Source organism: Salmo salar, chromosome 12, assembly GCF_965601325.2.
Source record: "Salmo salar chromosome 12, fSalSal1, whole genome shotgun sequence".
In the NCBI taxonomy this organism is placed as follows: domain Eukaryota; kingdom Metazoa; phylum Chordata; class Actinopteri; order Salmoniformes; family Salmonidae; genus Salmo; species Salmo salar.
In genome coordinates this window covers 106,145,027-106,166,271 of record NC_138302.1, presented here as the reverse complement: position 1 = coordinate 106,166,271, position 21,245 = coordinate 106,145,027, and the positions used below count along the sequence as shown (strand labels likewise).

General features: G+C 43.2%; 1 protein-coding gene across 4 annotated transcripts in view; it reads right to left on the bottom strand.

Moving 5' to 3' along the window:
* The window catches only part of LOC106566264 (lysine-specific demethylase phf2), a 215,829-nt gene that overhangs the window by 69,200 nt on the left and 125,384 nt on the right, over nt 1-21,245 (bottom strand). For all 4 annotated transcript variants that reach the window (XM_082959534.1, XM_082959532.1, XM_082959536.1 and 1 more), the window contains exons 12-14: nt 18,294-18,659; nt 17,275-17,385; nt 1,276-1,394 (exon numbers count right to left, since the gene is read on the bottom strand). In XM_082959534.1, the coding sequence (XP_082815660.1) occupies nt 1,276-1,394; nt 17,275-17,385; nt 18,294-18,659 (596 nt within the window). The remainder of the gene's footprint in view (nt 1-1,275; nt 1,395-17,274; nt 17,386-18,293; nt 18,660-21,245) is intronic.

The following is a 21,245-nucleotide window of genomic DNA, read 5'->3' as shown; positions in this document are numbered from 1 at the left end:
ACCGTAACACCACTGTGTTTATACAGCATGTTACCGTAACACCACTGTGTTTATACAGCATGTTACTGTAACACCACTGTGTTTATACAGCATGTTACCGTAACACCACTGTGTTTATACAGCATGTTACCGTAACACCACTGTGTTTATACAGCATGTTACCGTAACACCACTGTGTTTATACAGCATGTTACCGTAACACCACTGTGTTTATACAGCATGTTACTGTAACACCACTGTGTTTATACAGCATGTTACCGTAACACCACTGTGTTTATACAGCATGTTACTGTAACACCACTGTGTTTATACAGCATGTTACCGTAACACCACTGTGTTTATACAGCATGTTACCGTAACACCACTGTGTTTATACAGCATGTTACCGTAATACCACTGTGTTTATACAGCATGTTACTGTAACACCACTGTGTTTATACAGCATGTTACTGTAACACCACTGTGTTTATACAGCATGTTACCGTAACACCACTGTGTTTATACAGCATGTTACCGTAACACCACTGTGTTTATACAGCATGTTACCGTAACACCACTGTGTTTATACAGCATGTTACCGTAACACCACTGTGTTTATACAGCATGTTACCGTAACACCACTGTGTTTATACAGCATGTTACCGTAACACCACTTTGTTTATACAGCATGTTACCGTAACACCACTGTGTTTATACAGCATGTTACTGTAACATCACTGTGTTTATACAGCATGTTACCGTAACACCACTGTGTTTATACAGCATGTTACCGTAACACCACTGTGTTTATACAGCATGTTACCGTAACACCACTGTGTTTATACAGCATGTTACTGTAACACCACTGTGTTTATACAGCATGTTACCGTAACACCACTGTGTTTATACAGCATGTTACCGTAACACCACTGTGTTTATACAGCATGTTACTGTAACACCACTGTGTTTATACAGCATGTTACTGTAACACCACTGTGTTTATACAGCATGTTACTGTAACACCACTGTGTTTATAATCTGCCATTTTGAGTAAAACACTTTACAGGATGATAAGAATGTGAATTCACATTAACGATGGATAGGTCTCACTCTCTCCGAGGACAGATGCATCTGTTTGTCTGTCTGTCTGTCTGTCTGTCTGTCTGTCTGTCTGTCTGTCTGTCTGTCTGTCTGTCTGTCTGTCTGTCTGTCTGTCTGTCACACACACACACACACACACACACACACACACACACATTTAGGTGACACCACATTGCTCCAGTATACAGTGCTTACCCTAGTAACTTCTTGTGTGTCATTGAAAAGGCAAACTTGTCTTTGTTGCCCGACAGTGGCGTTCTCTCAAACTTGTGCACTTCAGTTTCCATCTTCAATAAGGAATCTGGTTTACTGTTCTGTAATGGACATGAACAACAAAAATCACTTTATGTCATACACTGGCAGAAGGACCGACAACAAGGTGTAGAACATTTAGAACACGGTGTAGAACATTTAGAACACGGTGTAGAACATTTAGAACACGGTGTAGAACATTTAGAACACGGTGTAGAACATTTAGAACACGGTGTAGAACATTTAGAACACGGTGTAGAACATTTAGAACACGGTGTAGAACATTTAGAACACGGTGTAGAACATTTAGAACACGGTGTAGAACATTTAGAACACGGTTTAGAACACGGTGTAGAACATTTAGAACACGGTGTAGAACATTTAGAACACGGTGTAGAACATTTAGAACACGGTGTAGAACATTTAGAACACGGTGTAGAACATTTAGAACACGGTGTAGAACATTTAGAACACGGTGTAGAACATTTAGAACACGGTGTAGAACATTTAGAACACGGTGTAGAACATTTAGAACACGGTGTAGAACATGTAGTGTGAGTGAGACATGCATCTGTCCTTGGAGAGAGTGAGACCTACCCTGATGATATAACCCTGATGAGATAACCCTGATGAGATAACCCTGATGACCCTGATGATATAACCCTGATGAGATAACCCTGATGACCCTGATGATATAACCTGATGAGATAACCCTGATGACCCTGATGAGATAACCCTGATGATATAACCCTGATGACCCTGATGAGATAACCCTGATGACCCTGATGATATGACCCTGATGAGATAACCCTGATGAGATAACCCTGATGAGATAACCCTGATGACCCTGATGAGATGACCCTGATAACCCTGATGAGATAACCCAGATGACCCTGATGAGATAACCCTGATGAGATAACCCTCATGAGATAACCCTGATGATATAACCTGATGAGATAACCCTGATGACCCTGATGAGATAACCCTGATGAGATAACCCTGATGAGATAACCCTGATGATATAACCCTGATGACCCTGATGAGATAACCCTGATGACCCTGATGATATGACCCTGATGAGATAACCCTGATGAGATAACCCTGATGAGATAACCCTGATGAGATAACCCTGATGACCCTGATGAGATGACCCTGATAACCCTGATGAGATAACCCAGATGACCCTGATGAGATAACCCTGATGAGATAACCCTGATGAGATAACCCTGATGACCCTGATGAGATAACCCTGATGAGATGACCCTGATGATATAACCCTGATGACCCTGATGAGATGACCCTGATGAGATAACCCTGATGAGATAACCCTGATGACCCTGATGAGATGACCCTGATAACCCTGATGAGATAACCCAGATGACCCTGATGAGATAACCCTGATGAGATAACCCTGATGAGATAACCCTGATAATCCTGATGATATAACCCTGATGACCCTGATGAGATGACCCTGATGAGATGACCCTGATGAGATAACCCTGATAACCCTGATGAGATAACCCTGATGACCCTGATAACCCTGATGAGATAAAACATTAAGGACACCTGCTCTGACAAGGTGAATCCAGGTGAATGCTATGATCCCTTATTGATGTCACTTGTTAAATCCACTTCAATCAGTGTAGATGAAGGGGAGGAGACGGGTTAAAGAAGGATTTATAAACCTTGAGTCAATTGAGACATGGATTGTGTATATTTGTCATTCAGAGGGAGAACGGGCAAGACAAAAGATTGAAGTGCCTTTGAACAGGGTATGGTAGTAGGTGCCAGGTGCACCGGTTAGTGTCAACAACTGCAACGCTGCTGGAATTTTTACGCTCAACCGTTTCCCGTGTGTATCAAGAATAGTCCCCCACCCAAAGGACATCCAGACAACTGGACACAAATGTTAACTGGTTTTTTTTGTAACCAGTTTACATTCCAGTTCACCATGTGAACGATCCTTGGCATCGCGCTCTATGTTTTGGAAAGAGAGCCATAAAAGCAAACACAATAAACAAGAATTGTAAAACATCACTAAAATGACCACAAAATGTAATAACACTAATAATTACAGGAGTTAACTTCAGATTCATTAAACTACGGGAATTATGCCACAAACCACCACATATTACCCTCTTTTTGTCTATACAGTTATCAGGCAAGGTACAATCTGATGGGAGTCCATTTGACTAAAAAGTATCCGTCTTTAGTTGAAAGCTGGATATCATATTTCCCATTACACACGTTTCAGTCCCTGAGTCCAGTTAATTAGATGGAAGTTGGATATCATATGTCCCATTACACACGTTTCAGTCCCTGAGTCCAGTGAATTAGATGGAAGCTGGATATATTTCCCATTACACACGTTTCAGTCCCTGAGTCCAGTGAATTAGATGGAAGTTGGATATATTTCCCATTACACACGTTTCAGTCCCTGAGTCCAGTGAATTAGATGGAAGCTGGATATATTTCCCATTACACACGTTTCAGTCCCTGAGTCCAGTTAATTAGATGGAAGCTGTGGTTTCAGCCAATTGACCGTCAACATTTTTCTGTGCAAACACTAACAGTTCCCTTAACATGCATATTTATTTTTTACCTTCCAGGTTACACGTTATTACCTTCAAGAAAATTAACATTGGTTCAAGTGGTTACTCAATGTCTAGGATTGTCTTCACTTCCAGAATAACTTTATCCCAGAATAAATATGTGTGGTCTTGTATTGGTCCACTACCCCTCCAACATAATGCTGAAGCTTTTGGAGCAAATGTCAATATCAAGAAAGTTGTTGTAATGTATGTCATCTTCACTTTCCAGGCAAACTCCCTCCACACTGGGCTACTAGTGCATTTGAGACTACTTTCACATATTCTCTACAATGATTCATCTTCTATCACATTCATTTCTAGTTCCCATTTTCCTTTAACATCCTGGGCGTGTACAGATTCATCTCTAAACCTTTCAGACAACTTAGCCACCTCTTTTTGGCTGTTATTTCACCTTTCCAATATGTTTATGACATATTGCTCAACACTGGATGGTGATATTTAATGACCTCCCATTCCTTATGTTTCATTAAGTAGTGTCTTATCTAAAACACGTCATTTGCAGGTAGATCAAATTGAGTTTGGAGCTGAGTAAAATATTTGAGGACATTCCCTTTAAAATGCCGGTTAATTGTGATCAAACCTTTTTCTGCCCATCTACTAAAGCCTCTGTCCATTATGGATGGCTTAAGGTCGGCATCGCTAGTCATTTTCATGGCCCTTGAGAGGGAAGTTGGCATTTCCTGTTTTTTCATACTGCTGTCCATACCTTCAGAGTGTATCTTATCCATTCATTCTTCCATATAACTTTCCTCCAATGCAATTGGCCTAAAAAGAAGCGGTATATTTCTGGACATGAACGTTGCTCAATTTGTACAGACCCAAAGTCTTGTTTAATCCAAGCCACAAAAGCTTAATTGCGTGGCCCAAAAGTAAACATTTTAATTGGGTAAACCCAGGCCACCTTTATCTTGGGGTAAAAATAGAACTTTGAGTCTCTCTTGTTTAGCCATATGAATTTAGAAAGAAGCGTATCCAACATCTTCAATATAGACACAGGGACTAGAATAGAAAGAGCAATCTGGGTAATCCAGGCACTTGTCATCTCCCGTCTGGATTACTGCAACTCGTTGTTGGCTGGGCTCCCTGCCTGTGCCATTAAACCCCTACAACTCATCCAGAACGCCGCAGCCCGTCTGGTGTTCAACCTTCCCAAGTTCTCTCACGTCACCCCGCTCCTCCGCTCTCTCCACTGGCTTCCAGTCGAAGCTCGCATCCGCTACAAGACCATGGTGCTTGCCTATGGAGCTGTGAGGGGAACGGCACCTCCGTACCTTCATGCTCTGATCAGGCCCTACACCCAAACAAGGGCACTGCGTTCATCCACCTCTGGCCTGCTCGCCTCCCTACCTCTGAGGAAGCACAGTTCCCGCTCAGCCCAGTCAAAACTGTTCGCTGCTCTGGCACCCCAATGGTGGAACAAGCTCCCTCACGACGCCAGGACAGCGGAGTCAATCACCACCTTCCGGAGACACCTGAAACCTCACCTCTTTAAGGAATACCTGGGATAGGATAAAGTAATCCTTCTAACCCCCCCTTAAAAGATTTAGATGCACTATTGTAAAGTGGTTGTTCCACTGGATATCATAAGGTGAATGCACCAATTTGTAAGTCGCTCTGGATAAGAGCGTCTGCTAAATGATTTAAATGTAAATGTAATATACATTTAGCAGACGCTCTTATAGTCATTTAGCAGACGCTCTTATCCAGAGCGACTTACAGTAGTGAATGCATACATTTCATACATGGCCCCCCCCGTGGGAATTGAACCCACAACCCTGGCATTGCAAACACTTCGCGTTGCAAACACCATGCTCTACCAACTGAGCTACAGGGAAGGCTGTATAAATGCTATATAAATGATGACCCTTTCCACCCCTTACAGAGCAGCAGAACTTCCCATCACAGTAAATCTGTCTTAATCTGTGAGATCAGTTTAGCAAAGTTTCTTGAGTAAAGATGTGATATGTGAGGTGTTAAAACCCAAATATGTAAACCCTTGTCCAGACCAATGAAAGGACACGTCTTTATTCAACTGAGATAGACAATTTCCTAAAATCATTATAGCTTCTGAGTTTGCTTCATTGACTTTAAACCTAAACACTTCTTCAAAGCACCTCAAACAGTGGAAGAGTTCTGGGATAGAGGATAAGGGATTTTTTTTATGTTGTTCTCTCTAACTGTCTGTGTCATTTCCTCAATCTGGTTTGTTTCTGTCCGTGTCATTTCCTCAATCTGGTTTGTTTCTGGCAGTGTCATTTCCTCAATCTGGTTTGTTTCTGGCAGTGTCATTTCCTCAATCTGGTTTGTTTCTGTCCGTGTCATTTCCTCAATCTGGTTTGTTTCTGTCCGTGTCATTTCCTCAATCTGGTTTGTTTCTGTCCGTGTCATTTCCTCAATCTGGTTTGTTTCTGTCCGTGTCATTTCCTCAATCTGGTTTGTTTCTGTCCGTGTCATTTCCTCAATCTGGTTTGTTTCTGTCCGTGTCATTTCCTCAATCTGGTTTGTTTCTGTCCGTGTCATTTCCTCAATCTGGTTTGTTTCTGTCCGTGTCATTTCCTCAATCTGGTTTGTTTCTGTCCGTGTCATTTCCTCAATCTGGTTTGTTTCTGTCCGTGTCATTTCCTCAATCTGGTTTGTTTCTGTCCGTGTCATTTCCTAGTTAGACAAAAGGGATCACATTTTTTCTAGTTGATGGTTTTGTTCTGATTAATCGTAAAGGTCTTTATAACATCAAGTTTACAACATTCCTAGATTTATCTTGAGATATATTGGACTGTGGTCTGGTAAAGTTATAGGTTCAAAGCTGCATTCCTCTACTTTACGTAAATACTGCTTGGATATACAAAAGAAGATTATTGTTCATTCATCATGACAGCCAGGGATTTAGATTCTAGTTCATTCATCATGACAGCCAGGGATTTAGATTCTAGTTTATTCATCATGACAGCCAGGGATTTAGATTCTAGTTCATTCATCATGACAGCCAGGGATTTAGATTCTAGTTTATTCATCATGACAGCCAGGGATTTAGATTCTAGTTTATTCATCATGACAGCCAGGGATTTAGATTCTAGTTCATTCATCATGACAGCCAGGGATTTAGATTCTAGATCATTCATCATGGCAGCCAGGGATTTAGATTCTAGTTCATTCATCATGACAGCCAGAGATTTAGATTCTAGATCATTCATCATGACAGCCAGGGATTTAGATTCTAGTTTATTCATCATGACAGCCAGGGATTTAGATTCTAGTTTATTCATCATGACAGCCAGGGATTTAGATTCTAGATCATTCACCATGACAGCCAGGGATTTAGATTCTAGTTTATTCATCATGACAGCCAGGGATTTAGATTCTAGTTCATTCATCATGACAGCCAGGGATTTAGATTCTAGTTCATTCATCATGACAGCCAGGGATTTAGATTCTAGTTCATTCATCATGGCAGCCAGGGATTTAGATTCTAGTTCATTCATCATGACAGCCAGGGATTTAGATTCTAGTTCATTCATCATGACAGCCAGGGATTTAGATTCTAGTTTATTCATCATGACAGCCAGAGATTTAGATTCTAGTTTATTCATCATGACAGCCAGAGATTTAGATTCTAGTTTATTCATCATGACAGCCAGGGATTTAGATTCTAGTTTATTCATCATGACAGCCAGAGATTTAGATTCTAGTTTATTCATCATGACAGCCAGAGATTTAGATTCTAGTTCATTCATCATGACAGCCAGGGATTTAGATTCTAGTTTATTCATCATGACAGCCAGGGATTTAGATTCTAGTTTATTCATCATGACAGCCAGGGATTTAGATTCTAGATCATTCACCATGACAGCCAGGGATTTAGATTCTAGTTCATTCATCATGACAGCCAGGGATTTAGATTCTAGATCATTCATCATGACAGCCAGGGATTTAGATTCTAGTTCATTCATCATGACAGCCAGGGATTTAGATTCTAGTTCATTCATCATGGCAGCCAGGGATTTAGATTCTAGTTCATTCATCATGGCAGCCAGGGATTTAGATTATAGTTCATTCATCATGGCAGCCAGGGATTTAGATTCTAGTTTATTCATCATGACAGCCAGGGATTTAGATTCTAGTTCATTCATCATGGCAGCCAGGGATTTAGATTATAGATCATTCATCATGACAGCCAGGGATTTAGATTCTAGTTTATTCATCATGGCAGCCAAGTCCCCTCCAACCATAACCCGTTAAAGTCCCCTGAACTATAACCAATTAAAGTCCCCTTCAACAATAACCAATTAAAGTCCCCTCCAAAAACAACCAATTAAAGTCCCCTTCAACAATAACCAATTAAAGTCCCCTCCAAAAACAACCAATTAAAGTCCCCTTCAACAACAACCAATTAAAGTCCCCTCCAAAAATAACCAATTAAAGTCCCCTTCAACAACAACCAATTAAAGTCCCCTCCAACAATAACAAATGAAAGTCCCCTTCAACAACAACCAATTAAAGTCCCCTTCAACAATAACCAATTAAAGTCCCCTTCAACAACAACCAATTAAAGTCCCCTCCAACAATAACAAATGAAAGTCCCCTCCAACAATAACAAATGAAAGTCCCCTCCAACAATAACCAATTAAAGTCCCCTCCAACAATAACCAATTAAAGTCCCCTCACAACAATAACCAATTAAAGTCCCCTCCAACAATAACCAATTAAAGTCCCCTCACAACAATAACAAATGAAAGTCCCCACCAACAATAACCAATTAAAGTCCCCACCAACAATAACCAATTAAAGTCCCCTCCAACAATAACCAATTAAAGTCCCCTCACAACAATAACCAATTAAAGTCCCCTCCAACAATAACCAATTAAAGTCCCCTCCAACAATAACCAATTAAAGTCCCCACCAACAATAACCAATTAAAGTCCCCTCCAACAATAACAAATGAAAGTCCCCTCCAACAATAACAAATGAAAGTCCCCACCAATAATAACCAATTAAAGTCCCCTCCAATAATAACCATCCCTTTTGCATTGTCTGCTATTACAGTTGTGATATCTTTCGAATAACTCTGGGTTATCTTTATTTGGTGCATACAGGTTCAGAATAGTTTTCTACTGGCCCCACTATCGTCACATATCTACCCAGATCATCCTTCAAAACTTTATCCTTGGCAAAGCATAGATCTATTAAACAAGATTGCAACACCTCTTTTTTTCTCACCTTGAAAAGATGAGCTAAATACTTGATCTACCCATTCTCTTAAAAAAATATATATATGTTAATTCTCTGTCAATGTGTCTCCTGGACCAGTGCTACTGAACAATGTATTTTCTTAAGTTGGTGAAGCAGTTTTTTCCTTTTTATAGGATGGTCTATATCATTTATATTTCAATTTAAACTAGTCATGTTTGATCTGTTGTTTTGCATTGATACATAACTCCCTCTTTGACTTGTAGTCTCCTCCCTCTCATCATATGAATCTATTTAAAAAAGTAAAGTTTGTGAAGTGCAGAAACTCCCTCCTAGGCTCATAATGATGGTTAGGGTTAGGAGCTAGGGTTAGAATCTAGGGTTAGGGTTAGGAGCTAGGGTTAGGGTTAGGAGCTAGGGTTAGGGGTTAGGAGCTAGGGTTAGAATCTAGGGTTAGGGTTAGGAGCTAGGGTTAGGGTTAGGAGCTAGGGTTAGAATCTAGGGTTAGGATTAGGAGCTAGGGTTAGGGTTAGGAGCTAGGGTTAGGGGTTAGGAGCTAGGGTTAGAATCTAGGGTTAGGGTTAGGAGCTAGGGTTAGAATCTAGGGTTAGGGTTAGGAGCTAGGGTTAGGGTTAGAATCTAGGGTTAGGGTTAGGAGCTAGGGTTAGGGGTTAGGGTTAGGAGCTAGGGTTAGGGTTAGGAGCTAGGGTTAGGGGTTAGGAGCTAGGGTTAGAATCTAGGGTTAGGGTTAGGAGCTAGGGTTAGAATCTAGGGTTAGGGTTAGGAGCTAGGGTTAGGGTTAGAATCTAGGGTTAGGGTTAGGAGCTAGGGTTAGGGGTTAGGAGCTAGGGTTAGGGGTTAGGGTTAGGAGCTAGGGTTAGGGTTAGGAGCTAGGGTTAGGGTTAGGAGCTAGGGTTAGGGGTTAGGAGCTAGGGTTAGAATCTAGGGTTAGGGTTAGGAGCTAGGGTTAGAATCTAGGGTTAGGGTTAGGAGCTAGGGTTAGGGTTAGAATCTAGGGTTAGGGTTAGGAGCTAGGGTTAGGGGTTAGGAGCTAGGGTTAGGGGTTAGGAGCTAGGGTTAGGGGCTAGGGTTAGGGTTAGGAGCTAGGGTTAGGGTTAGGGGTTAGGTTTAGGGGATAAACGAACATGGAACACATAAAACATAACCAAACAAACTAAAGCAGTGTTCCCTCTAAAAAACAACTGGTTGTCTCAAATAAAATAAACCAGCCCCCATTGACATATGGGCAGAGAGCTGTGACTTACCGGTCTCTCTGGGATAAACACTCTGTATTGATGCAACGACCCAAATTAGTAAAATCCTCGTCTTAGGAAGTTGCTGCCCGAACCTGCACCCGACCCACTGAACTTACTAGATGTTGGAACATTGCTGTGGGGATTTGCTTCCAATCAGCCACAAGAGCATTAGTGAGGTTTGGCACTGATGTTGGGCGGTTAGTCCTGGCTCGCAGTTGGCGTTCCAATTCATCCCAAAGGTGTTCGATGGGGTTGAGGTTAGGGCTCTGTGCAGGCCAGTCAAGTTCTTCCACACCGATCTCGACAAACCATTTCTGTATAGACCTCGCTTTGTGCACAGGGGCATTGTCATGCTGAACCAGGAAAGGGTCTTCCCCAAAATGTTGCCACAAAGTTGGAAGCACAGAATCGTCTAGAATGTCATTGTATGCTGTAGCGTTAAGATTTCCCTTAACTGGAACTCAGGGGCCCAAACCATGAAAAACAGCCCCGAGAGCATTATTCCATCTCCACCAAACTTTACAGTTGGCACTATGCATTCGGGCAGGTAGCATTCTCCTGGCATCTGCCAAACCCAGATTAGTCCGTCGGACTACCAGATGGTGAAGCATGTGGACTACCACTTCACGGCTGAGCCGTTGTTGCCCCTAAACGTTTCCACTTCACAATATCAGCACTTACAGTTGATCGGGGCAGCTGTAGCAGGGAAAAGATTTGGCAAACTGACTTGTCGGGAAGGTGGCATCCTATGACGGTACCACGTTGAAAACTCACTGAGTTCTTCAGTAAGGCCGTTCTACTGACAATGTTTGTCTATGGAGATTGCATGGCTGTTTGCTCAATTGTATAAACCTGTCAGCAACGAGTGTGCCTGAAATAGCCAAATCCACTAATTTGAAGGGGTGTCCACATACTTTTAGTGTAGTACTAGTTAACCTGTTAGGGCTAGGGGGCAGTATTGACACGGCTGGATAAAAAAACGTAGCCCATAGAGGTTAACAGGTTTCCATTTGTGTCGGAGCTGTCTTCAAGCTTGTTTTCCTGTTCATGACATCACCGGTAACCCGAGTTCGGCCCATGTGGACACCAATGCTTCCCATAGTTGTGTCCAGTTGGCTGGATGTCCTTTGGGTTGGTGGACCATTCTTGATACACACACAGGAAACTGTTGAGCATGAAAAACCCAGCAGCGTTGCAGTTCTTCACGCAAACCGGTGTACCTGGCACCTACTACCATACCCTGTTCAAAGACACTTCAATCTTTTGTCTTGCCCGTTCTCCCTCTGAATGACACACATACACAATCCATGTCTCAATTGTCTCAAGGTTTAGAAATCCTTCTTTAACTTGTCTCCTCCCCTTCATCTACACGGATTGAAGTGGATTTAACAAGTGACATCAATAAGGGATCATAGATTTCACCTGGATTCACCTGGTCAGTCTATGTCATGTGCCCAATATTTAGTACACTAAATATATATTCTGGTCTGTGATGACCTTACTCTACCTACCTTCCTCCCTCTGTATCTATCTACATATCTATCTACAAGGGCCTCCAGTCTAGCTAGTTCCGGTCTTGACTACAGACAATCCAACCGAAAGCCTTTGGCTTACAGGTTTCGATGAAACTAAAGCCGACTAATTTATTCCCTTCCCCCCTCCAGAACCCATCCCCTGTGAATCAGCTATAATGACATAACAGCCTCCTTAGTGCAGAACTGCGTCCCAAATGGCACCCTATTCCCTATATAGTGCACCATGTTTATAGTAACCTCATGGGGCCCTGGTCAAAAGTAGTGCCCTATATAGGGAATAGGGTGCCATTTGGGACGCCCATCAGCAGGACTCCCAGCAGATGTGAATGTTGTGGAGAGGACATAGTTGTGAGGACTGAGCCCAGGTTCTAGAAGCTTTAAACAGTCCAGCGTGTTGGCTGGGCCCAGGTTCTAGAAGCTTTAAACAGTCCAGCCTGTTGGCTGGGCCCAGGTTCTAGAAGCTTTAAACAGTCCAGCCTGTTGGCTGGGCCCAGGTTCTAGAAGCTTTAAACAGTCCAGCGTGTTGGCTGGGCCCAGGTTCTAGAAGCTTTAAACAGTCCAGCCTGTTGGCTGGGCCCAGGTTCTAGAAGCTTTAAACAGTCCAGCCTGTTGGCTGGGCCCAGGTTCTAGAAGCTTTAAACAGTCCAGCCTGTTGGCTGGGCCCAGGTTCTAGAAGCTTTAAACAGTCCAGCCTGTTGGCTGGGCCCAGGTTCTAGAAGCTTTAAACAGTCCAGCCTGTTGGCTGGGCCCAGGTTCTAGAAGCTTTAAACAGTCCAGCCTGTTGGCTGGGCCCAGGTTTTAGAAGCTTTAAACAGTCCAGCCTGTTGGATGGGCCCAGGTTCTAGAAGCTTTAAACAGTCCAGCGTGTTGGCTGGGCCCAGGTTCTAGAAGCTTTAAACAGTCCAGCCTGTTGGCTGGGCCCAGGTTCTAGAAGCTTTAAACAGTCCAGCCTGTTGGCTGGGCCCAGGTTCTAGAAGCTTTAAACAGTCCAGCCTGTTGGCTGGACCCAGGTTCTAGAAGCTTTAAACAGTCCAGCCTGTTGGCTGGGCCCAGGTTCTAGAAGCTTTAAACAGTCCAGCGTGTTGGCTGGGCCCAGGTTCTAGAAGCTTTAAACAGTCCAGCCTGTTGGCTGGGCCCAGGTTCTAGAAGCTTTAAACAGTCCAGCCTGTTGGCTGGGCCCAGGTTCTAGAAGCTTTAAACAGTCCAGCCTGTTGGCTGGGCCCAGGTTCTAGAAGCTTTAAACAGTCCAGCGTGTTGGCTGGGCCCAGGTTCTAGAAGCTTTAAACAGTCCAGCGTGTTGGCTGGGCCCAGGTTCTAGAAGCTTTAAACAGTCCAGCCTGTTGGATGGGCCCAGGTTCTAGAAGCTTTAAACAGTCCAGCGTGTTGGCTGGGCCCAGGTTCTAGAAGCTTTAAACAGTCCAGCGTGTTGGCTGGGCCCAGGTTCTAGAAGCTTTAAACAGTCCAGCGTGTTGGCTGGGCCCAGGTTCTAGAAGCTTTAAACAGTCCAGCCTGTTGGCTGGGCCCAGGTTCTAGAAGCTTTAAACAGTCCAGCCTGTTGGCTGGGCCCAGGTTCTAGAAGCTTTAAACAGTCCAGCCTGTTGGCTGGGCCCAGGTTCTAGAAGCTTTAAACAGTCCAGCCTGTTGGCTGGGCCCAGGTTCTAGAAGCTTTAAACAGTCCAGCCTGTTGGCTGGGCCCAGGTTCTAGAAGCTTTAAACAGTCCAGCCTGTTGGCTGGGCCCAGGTTCTAGAAGCTTTAAACAGTCCAGCCTGTTGGCTGGGCCCAGGTTCTAGAAGCTTTAAACAGTCCAGCGTGTTGGCTGGGCCCAGGTTCTAGAAGCTTTAAACAGTCCAGCGTGTTGGCTGGGCCCAGGTTCTAGAAGCTTTAAACAGTCCAGCGTGTTGGCTGGGCCCAGGTTCTAGAAGCTTTAAACAGTCCAGCGTGTTGGCTGGGCCCAGGTTCTAGAAGCTTTAAACAGTCCAGCCTGTTGGCTGGGCCCAGGTTCTAGAAGCTTTAAACAGTCCAGCCTGTTGGCTGGGCCCAGGTTCTAGAAGCTTTAAACAGTCCAGCCTGTTGGCTGGGCCCAGGTTCTAGAAGCTTTAAACAGTCCAGCGTGTTGGATGGGCCCAGGTTCTAGAAGCTTTAAACAGTCCAGCGTGTTGGATGGGCCCAGGTTCTAGAAGCTTTAAACAGTCCAGCCTGTTGGCTGGGCCCAGGTTCTAGAAGCTTTAAACAGTCCAGCGTGTTGGCTGGGCCCAGGTTCTAGAAGCTTTAAACAGTCCAGCCTGTTGGCTGGGCCCAGGTTCTAGAAGCTTTAAACAGTCCAGCCTGTTGGCTGGGCCCAGGTTCTAGAAGCTTTAAACAGTCCAGCCTGTTGGATGGGCCCAGGTTCTAGAAGCTTTAAACAGTCCAGCCTGTTGGCTGGGCCCAGGTTCTAGAAGCTTTAAACAGTCCAGCGTGTTGGATGGGCCCAGGTTCTAGAAGCTTTAAACAGTCCAGCGTGTTGGATGGGCCCAGGTTCTAGAAGCTTTAAACAGTCCAGCCTGTTGGCTGGGCCCAGGTTCTAGAAGCTTTAAACAGTCCAGCGTGTTGGCTGGGCCCAGGTTCTAGAAGCTTTAAACAGTCCAGCCTGTTGGCTGGGCCCAGGTTCTAGAAGCTTTAAACAGTCCAGCCTGTTGGCTGGGCCCAGGTTCTAGAAGCTTTAAACAGTCCAGCGTGTTGGATGGGCCCAGGTTCTAGAAGCTTTAAACAGTCCAGCCTGTTGGCTGGGCCCAGGTTCTAGAAGCTTTAAACAGTCCAGCCTGTTGGCTGGGCCCAGGTTCTAGAAGCTTTAAACAGTCCAGCCTGTTGGATGGGCCCAGGTTCTAGAAGCTTTAAACAGTCCAGCCTGTTTGTTTAGCTAATCTATAGTGTGTTAATTACATTTTTCTGTTGGACCTCAGCTTCTCAGCTTTAATTGAACAGAACCACTTGCATACTTGTTTTAAAAAGCTTGAATCTGCTTTCTCTTTATGTTGAAGCATCAGTATCATGTCGACTTTGCTGTTTTTAAAGCATGCTGAGACAGCCTCAACTCAAACTATTCTGTATCCTACATTATATTAACCTTTACTACTCTGTTAACCTTCACTAACTGCTCTGTACCTTACCTAACTGAAACTGTTCTGTACCTAACTGAAACTGTTCTGTACCTAACTGAAACTGTTCTGTACCTAACTGAAACTGTTCTGTACCTAACTGTAACTGTTCTGTACCTAACTGAAACTGTTCTGTACCTAACTGTAACTGTTCTGTACCTAACTGTAACTGTTCTGTACCTAACTGAAACTGTTCTGTACCTAACTGAAACTGTTCTGTACCTAACTGAAACTGTTCTGTACCTAACTGAAACTGTTCTGTACCTAACTGTAACTGTTCTGTACCTAACTGTAACTGTTCTGTACCTAACTGAAACTGTTCTGTACCTAACTGAAACTGTTCTGTACCTAACTGTAACTGTTCTGTACCTAACTGAAACTGTTCTGTACCTAACTGAAACTGTTCTGTACCTAACTGTAACTGTTCTGTACCTAACTGAAACTGTTCTGTACCTTACCTAACTGAAACTGTTCTGTACCTAACTGTAACTGTTCTGTACCTAACTGAAACTGTTCTGTACCTAACTGTAACTGTTCTGTACCTTACCTAACTGAAACTGTTCTGTACCTAACTGTAACTGTTCTGTACCTAACTGAAACTGTTCTGTACCTAACTGAAACTGTTCTGTACCTAACTGAAACTGTTCTGTACCTAACTGAAACTGTTCTGTACCTAACTGAAACTGTTCTGTACCTAACTGTAACTGTTCTGTACCTAACTGAAACTGTTCTGTACCTAACTGTAACTGTTCTGTACCTAACTGAAACTGTTCTGTACCTAACTGAAACTGTTCTGTACCTAACTGAAACTGTTCTGTACCTAACTGAAACTGTTCTGTACCTAACTGAAACTGTTCTGTACCTAACTGAAACTGTTCTGTACCTAACTGAAACTGTTCTGTACCTAACTGTAACTGTTCTGTACCTAACTGAAACTGTTCTGTACCTAACTGTAACTGTTCTGTACCTAACTGAAACTGTTCTGTACCTAACTGAAACTGTTCTGTACCTTACCTAACTGTAACTGTTCTGTACCTAACTGAAACTGTTCTGTACCTTACCTAACTGAAACTGTTCTGTACCTTACCTAACTGAAACTGTTCTGTACCTAACTGAAACTGTTCTGTACCTAACTGAAACTGTTCTGTACCTAACTGAAACTGTTCTGTACCTAACTGAAACTGTTCTGTACCTAACTGAAACTGTTCTGTACCTAACTGAAACTGTTCTGTACCTAACTGAAACTGTTCTGTACCTAACTGTAACTGTTCTGTACCTAACTGAAACTGTTCTGTACCTAACTGAAACTGTTCTGTACCTAACTGTAACTGTTCTGTACCTAACTGAAACTGTTCTGTACCTAACTGTAACTGTTCTGTACCTAACTGAAACTGTTCTGTACCTAACTGAAACTGTTCTGTACCTTACCTAACTGAAACTGTTCTGTACCTAACTGAAACTGTTCTGTACCTAACTGTAACTGTTCTGTACCTAACTGAAACTGTTCTGTACCTAACTGAAACTGTTCTGTACCTAACTGAAACTGTTCTGTACCTAACTGAAACTGTTCTGTACCTAACTGAAACTGTTCTGTACCTAACTGAAACTGTTCTGTACCTAACTGAAACTGTTCTGTACCTAACTGTAACTGTTCTGTACCTAACTGAAACTGTTCTGTACCTAACTGAAACTGTTCTGTACCTAACTGAAACTGTTCTGTACCTAACTGAAACTGTTCTGTACCTTACCTAACTGAAACTGTTCTGTACCTAACTGAAACTGTTCTGTACCTAACTGAAACTGTTCTGTACCTAACTGAAACTGTTCTGTACCTAACTGTAACTGTTCTGTACCTTACCTAACTGAAACTGTTCTGTACCTAACTGAAACTGTTCTGTACCTAACTGTAACTGTTCTGTACCTAACTGAAACTGTTCTGTACCTAACTGAAACTGTTCTGTACCTAACTGAAACTGTTCTGTACCTAACTGAAACTGTTCTGTACCTAACTGTAACTGTTCTGTACCTAACTGAAACTGTTCTGTACCTAACTGAAACTGTTCTGTACCTAACTGAAACTGTTCTGTACCTAACTGAAACTGTTCTGTACCTAACTGAAACTGTTCTGTACCTAACTGAAACTGTTCTGTACCTAACTGTAACTGTTCTGTACCTAACTGTAACTGTTCTGTACCTAACTGAAACTGTTCTGTACCTTACCTTATATTTCCACTTGGCTTCCGCCTGTTTCTTGTTCTGTTCTCGGATCTCAGTCTTCTCCAAATCGTTGTGCTTACAGGTCTCCGACATGCTCAGGATGTTGTTAGCCGCCTGGGAGAGCAGGGAGCATCAGTTGGAGAAAAGCCTGCCTTACAAGAGGAGGGTTGACCAGCCCTGATGTAGAGATGTCGAGCACGACTGGTCCAGTCATGTTATACATGGTAAAGGTTGCCTTGCCCCTGTTGGGCTGGTCCATCTTGACCAACACGTAAATATGGTTAAAGGGACATTTCTAAAATGTTCAACTTCATCTTCTCCAGCACCACCCCAACATCAACACACAGTATCGGCCTCAAGGTTTACAGCACAACTACTCATTCAGGGTTTCTTTATTCTTACTAGTTTCTACATTGTAGAATGCAAAGCTTTCCTCAATGCAAAGGGTGGCTATTTGAAGAATCTAAAATCTAAAATACATTTCGATTCGTTTAACACTTTTTTTCTCTCCATAGTTTTGATGTCTTCACTATTATTCTACAATGTAGAAAAATAGTAAAAAATAAAGAAAAACCCTTGAATGAGTAGATATTCTCAAACTTTTGACCAGTAGTGTATGTGAAAATGTTTTATAGTAAAAAAGATAGAGGAAGATAAGTGTTTAAATGACATCATCTGACAAATACTAAACAATTACTAGACAAGTACAAGACAATTACTAGACAATTACTAGACAATTACTAGACAAGTACAAGACAATTACTAGACAAGTACAAGACAATTACTAGACAAGTACAAGACAATTACTAGACAATTTCTAGACAATTTCTAGACAATTTCTAGACAATTCCTAGACAATTTGGAGACATTTATCTTCCTTTTACTTGAAAACATAGAATCACACTATTATCACATATGTTGATATTGGAGTGGTGCTGGAGATGATGAAGTTGAAAAATGTTTAAGTTTCCCATTAAACAGGGTATTAGAAGTGAATAAGTTATGGTTGTTACTGCTCTCACCTTGCCCCCCATCTTGCCCTTCTTGGGCTGGTCCATCTTGCTGAGGATGTCCTTGGCGTGAGACTCCAGAGCTGCCAGGCTGGAGGGCTTCGACGGAGGAGGAAGAGGGACCTCCTTCTCTTTCTGTCCTTTCTTGTTCCCTCCCTCCTTCAGTTTGGGGACCTTGGGAGGTTTGGGGGCCTTGGGCATCTTGGGCGGCTTGGGCGGCTTGGAGGCCTTCTTCCTGGCTGGTTTTTCCCGGAGGGGAGGGGAGGGAGAGGGGACGCTGGAGGGGGAAGTAGGGTCCTCAGGCTCTGACGGGGCAGTAGGGGGTTCCTCCACTGGAGCCTTGCTGCTCGAATCACTCTTAATGGCTTTAGCCGCGTTCTGGACGACAACAACACAATGACATGGTCATTTATCCAAAGATACTCGCTTTACTAATGTCACTCTGAACCACGACGACAGTCTGAGCTGTCACTCTGAGCTGTCACTCAACCACGACGACAGTCTGAGCTGTCACTCTGAACCACGACGACAGTCTGAGCTGTCAGTCTGAGCTGTCACTCTGAGCTGTCACTCTGAGCTGTCACTCTGAGCTGTCACTCTGAACCACGACGACAGTCTGAGCTGTCACTCTGAACCACGACGACAGTCTGAGCTGTCACTCTGAACCACGACGACAGTCTGAGCTGTGAGTTCATAGGACAGTTAGTAACCCAGTTCACTACAACACCCATGATGCAGTTCAGATACAGTTGAAGTCGGAAGTTTAAATACACCTTAGCCAAATACATTTAAACTCAGTTTTTCACAATTCCTGACATTTAATCCTAGTAAAAATTCCCTGTCTTAGATCAGTTAGGATCATCACTTTATTTGAAGAATGTGAAATGTCAGAATAATAGTAGAGAGAGTGTCACGCCCAGACCTGAGAGAGCCGTTTCTCTCTGTTTGGTTAGGTCAGGATGTGACACGGGGTGGGCATTCTATGTGTTATATTTCTATGTTGTTTTTTTCCCTTTGATTGGCCGAGTATGGTTCCTAATCAGAGGCAGCTGTCTGTCGTTGTCTCTGATTGGGAACCATACTTAGGCAGCCCTTTTTCCCCAGTGTCAGTTGTGGGATGTTGTTTTTGTACAGCTCAGTAAAGCCTGCAGAACGCGACATACGTTTTTCCTTGGTTTGTTACTTTGTTTGAGTGTTCTGAGTTACAATAAATATAAATATGAGCACTTTCCACGCTGCACCTTGGTCTACTCCTTTTGACGATCGTCACAGGGTCAGAAGTTTACATACACTCAATTAGCATTTGGTAGCATTGCCTTTAAATTGTTTAACTTGGGTCAAACATTTCGGGTAGCCTTCCACAAGCTTCCCACAATAAGTTGGGTGAATTTTGGCCAATTCCTCCTGACAGAGCTGGTGTAACTGAGTCAGGTTTGTAGGCCTCCTTGCTCGCACACACTTTTTCAGTTTTGCCCACAAATATTCTATCTGATTGAGGTCAGAGCTTTGTGACAGCCACTCCAATACCTTGACTTTCTTGTCACAACTTTGGAAGTATGCTTAGGGTCATTGTCTATTTGGAAGACCCATTTGCGACCAAGCTTTAACTTCCTGACTGATGTCTTGGATGTTGCTTCAATATATCCACATAATTTTCCATCCTCATGATGCCATCTATTTTGTGAAGTGCACCAGTCCCTCCTGCGGCATGCACCCCCACAACATGATGCTGCCACCACCATGCTTCACGGTTGGGATGGTGTTCTTCAGCTTGCAAACATCTCCCTTTTTCCTCCAAACATAACGATGGTCATTATGGCCAAACAGTTCTATTTTTGTTTCATCAGACCAGAGAACATTTCTCCAAAAAGTATGATCTTCGTCCCCATGTGCAGCTGCAAACCATAGTCTGGCTTTTTTGGCTTCTTCCTTGCTGAGCGGCCTTTCAGGTTATGTCGATATAGGACTTGTTTAACTGTGGGTATAGATAATTTTGTACCCGTTTCCTCCAGCATCTTCACAAGGTCCTTTGCTGTTGTTCTGGGATTGATTTGCACGTTTCGCACCGAAGTACGTTCTGTGGCAAACCTCTTCAAAGTTAGGAGCGTTTGTCACAAATTAAGTGGGAAACTGTCACCAAAGTCAGCCCAGAATTAAAGTTATTTCAAACATGACAGTACCTGTGTGTTTGTTTCGCTGTCCTGGTCCACCCAGGCCACAGGTAAGGTCAAGGATAGCAGGGTTCGGTACACAAATCTGGTTCTCGGTAGGTCCAGGTCTAAACGCCAACAGATAAGTCCAAAACAGTCCAGCTCGTACACGGTAAATCCAGCCAATGTAGATTGTCTCTTTCTCTATGGTTCATAGATCCTTCCAGCCCTCTCTCTCTTCCTGGTTTTCTTGACCTTTTATCTGTGGGTCGGCTCCACCTTCTGAGGGTTCCCCTTGCTTCTGGCAATTGTAGTTTTGGCAGTCGGCCATTTTGTGATCTGTAGTTCTGATCGGGGTGTCCATTTTAGTGATCCGGCAGAGCCCGTTTATTAGTTCTGCCCTCACATATCTGCCATTTATCACTCGACCCCCTTCTTTGCCACAGTTCATCTCTAGGAGACAGAACGCGTCTCCTTCCTGAGCGGTATGATGGCTGCGTGGTCCCATGGTGTTTATACTTGCGTACTATTGTTTGTACAGATGAACGTGGTACCTTCAGGCGTTTGGAAATTGCTCCCAAGGATGAACCAGACTTGTGGAGGTCTACAATTTTTTTTCTGAGGTCTTGGCTGATTTCTTTTCATTTGTCCATGATGTCAAGCAAAGAGGTACTGAGTTTGAAGGTAGGCCTTGAAATACATCCACAGGTACACCTCCAATTGACTCAAATTATGTCAATTAGCCTATCAGAAGTTTCTAAAGCCATGACATCATTTCCTGGAATTTTCCAAGCTGTTTAAAGACACAGTCAAC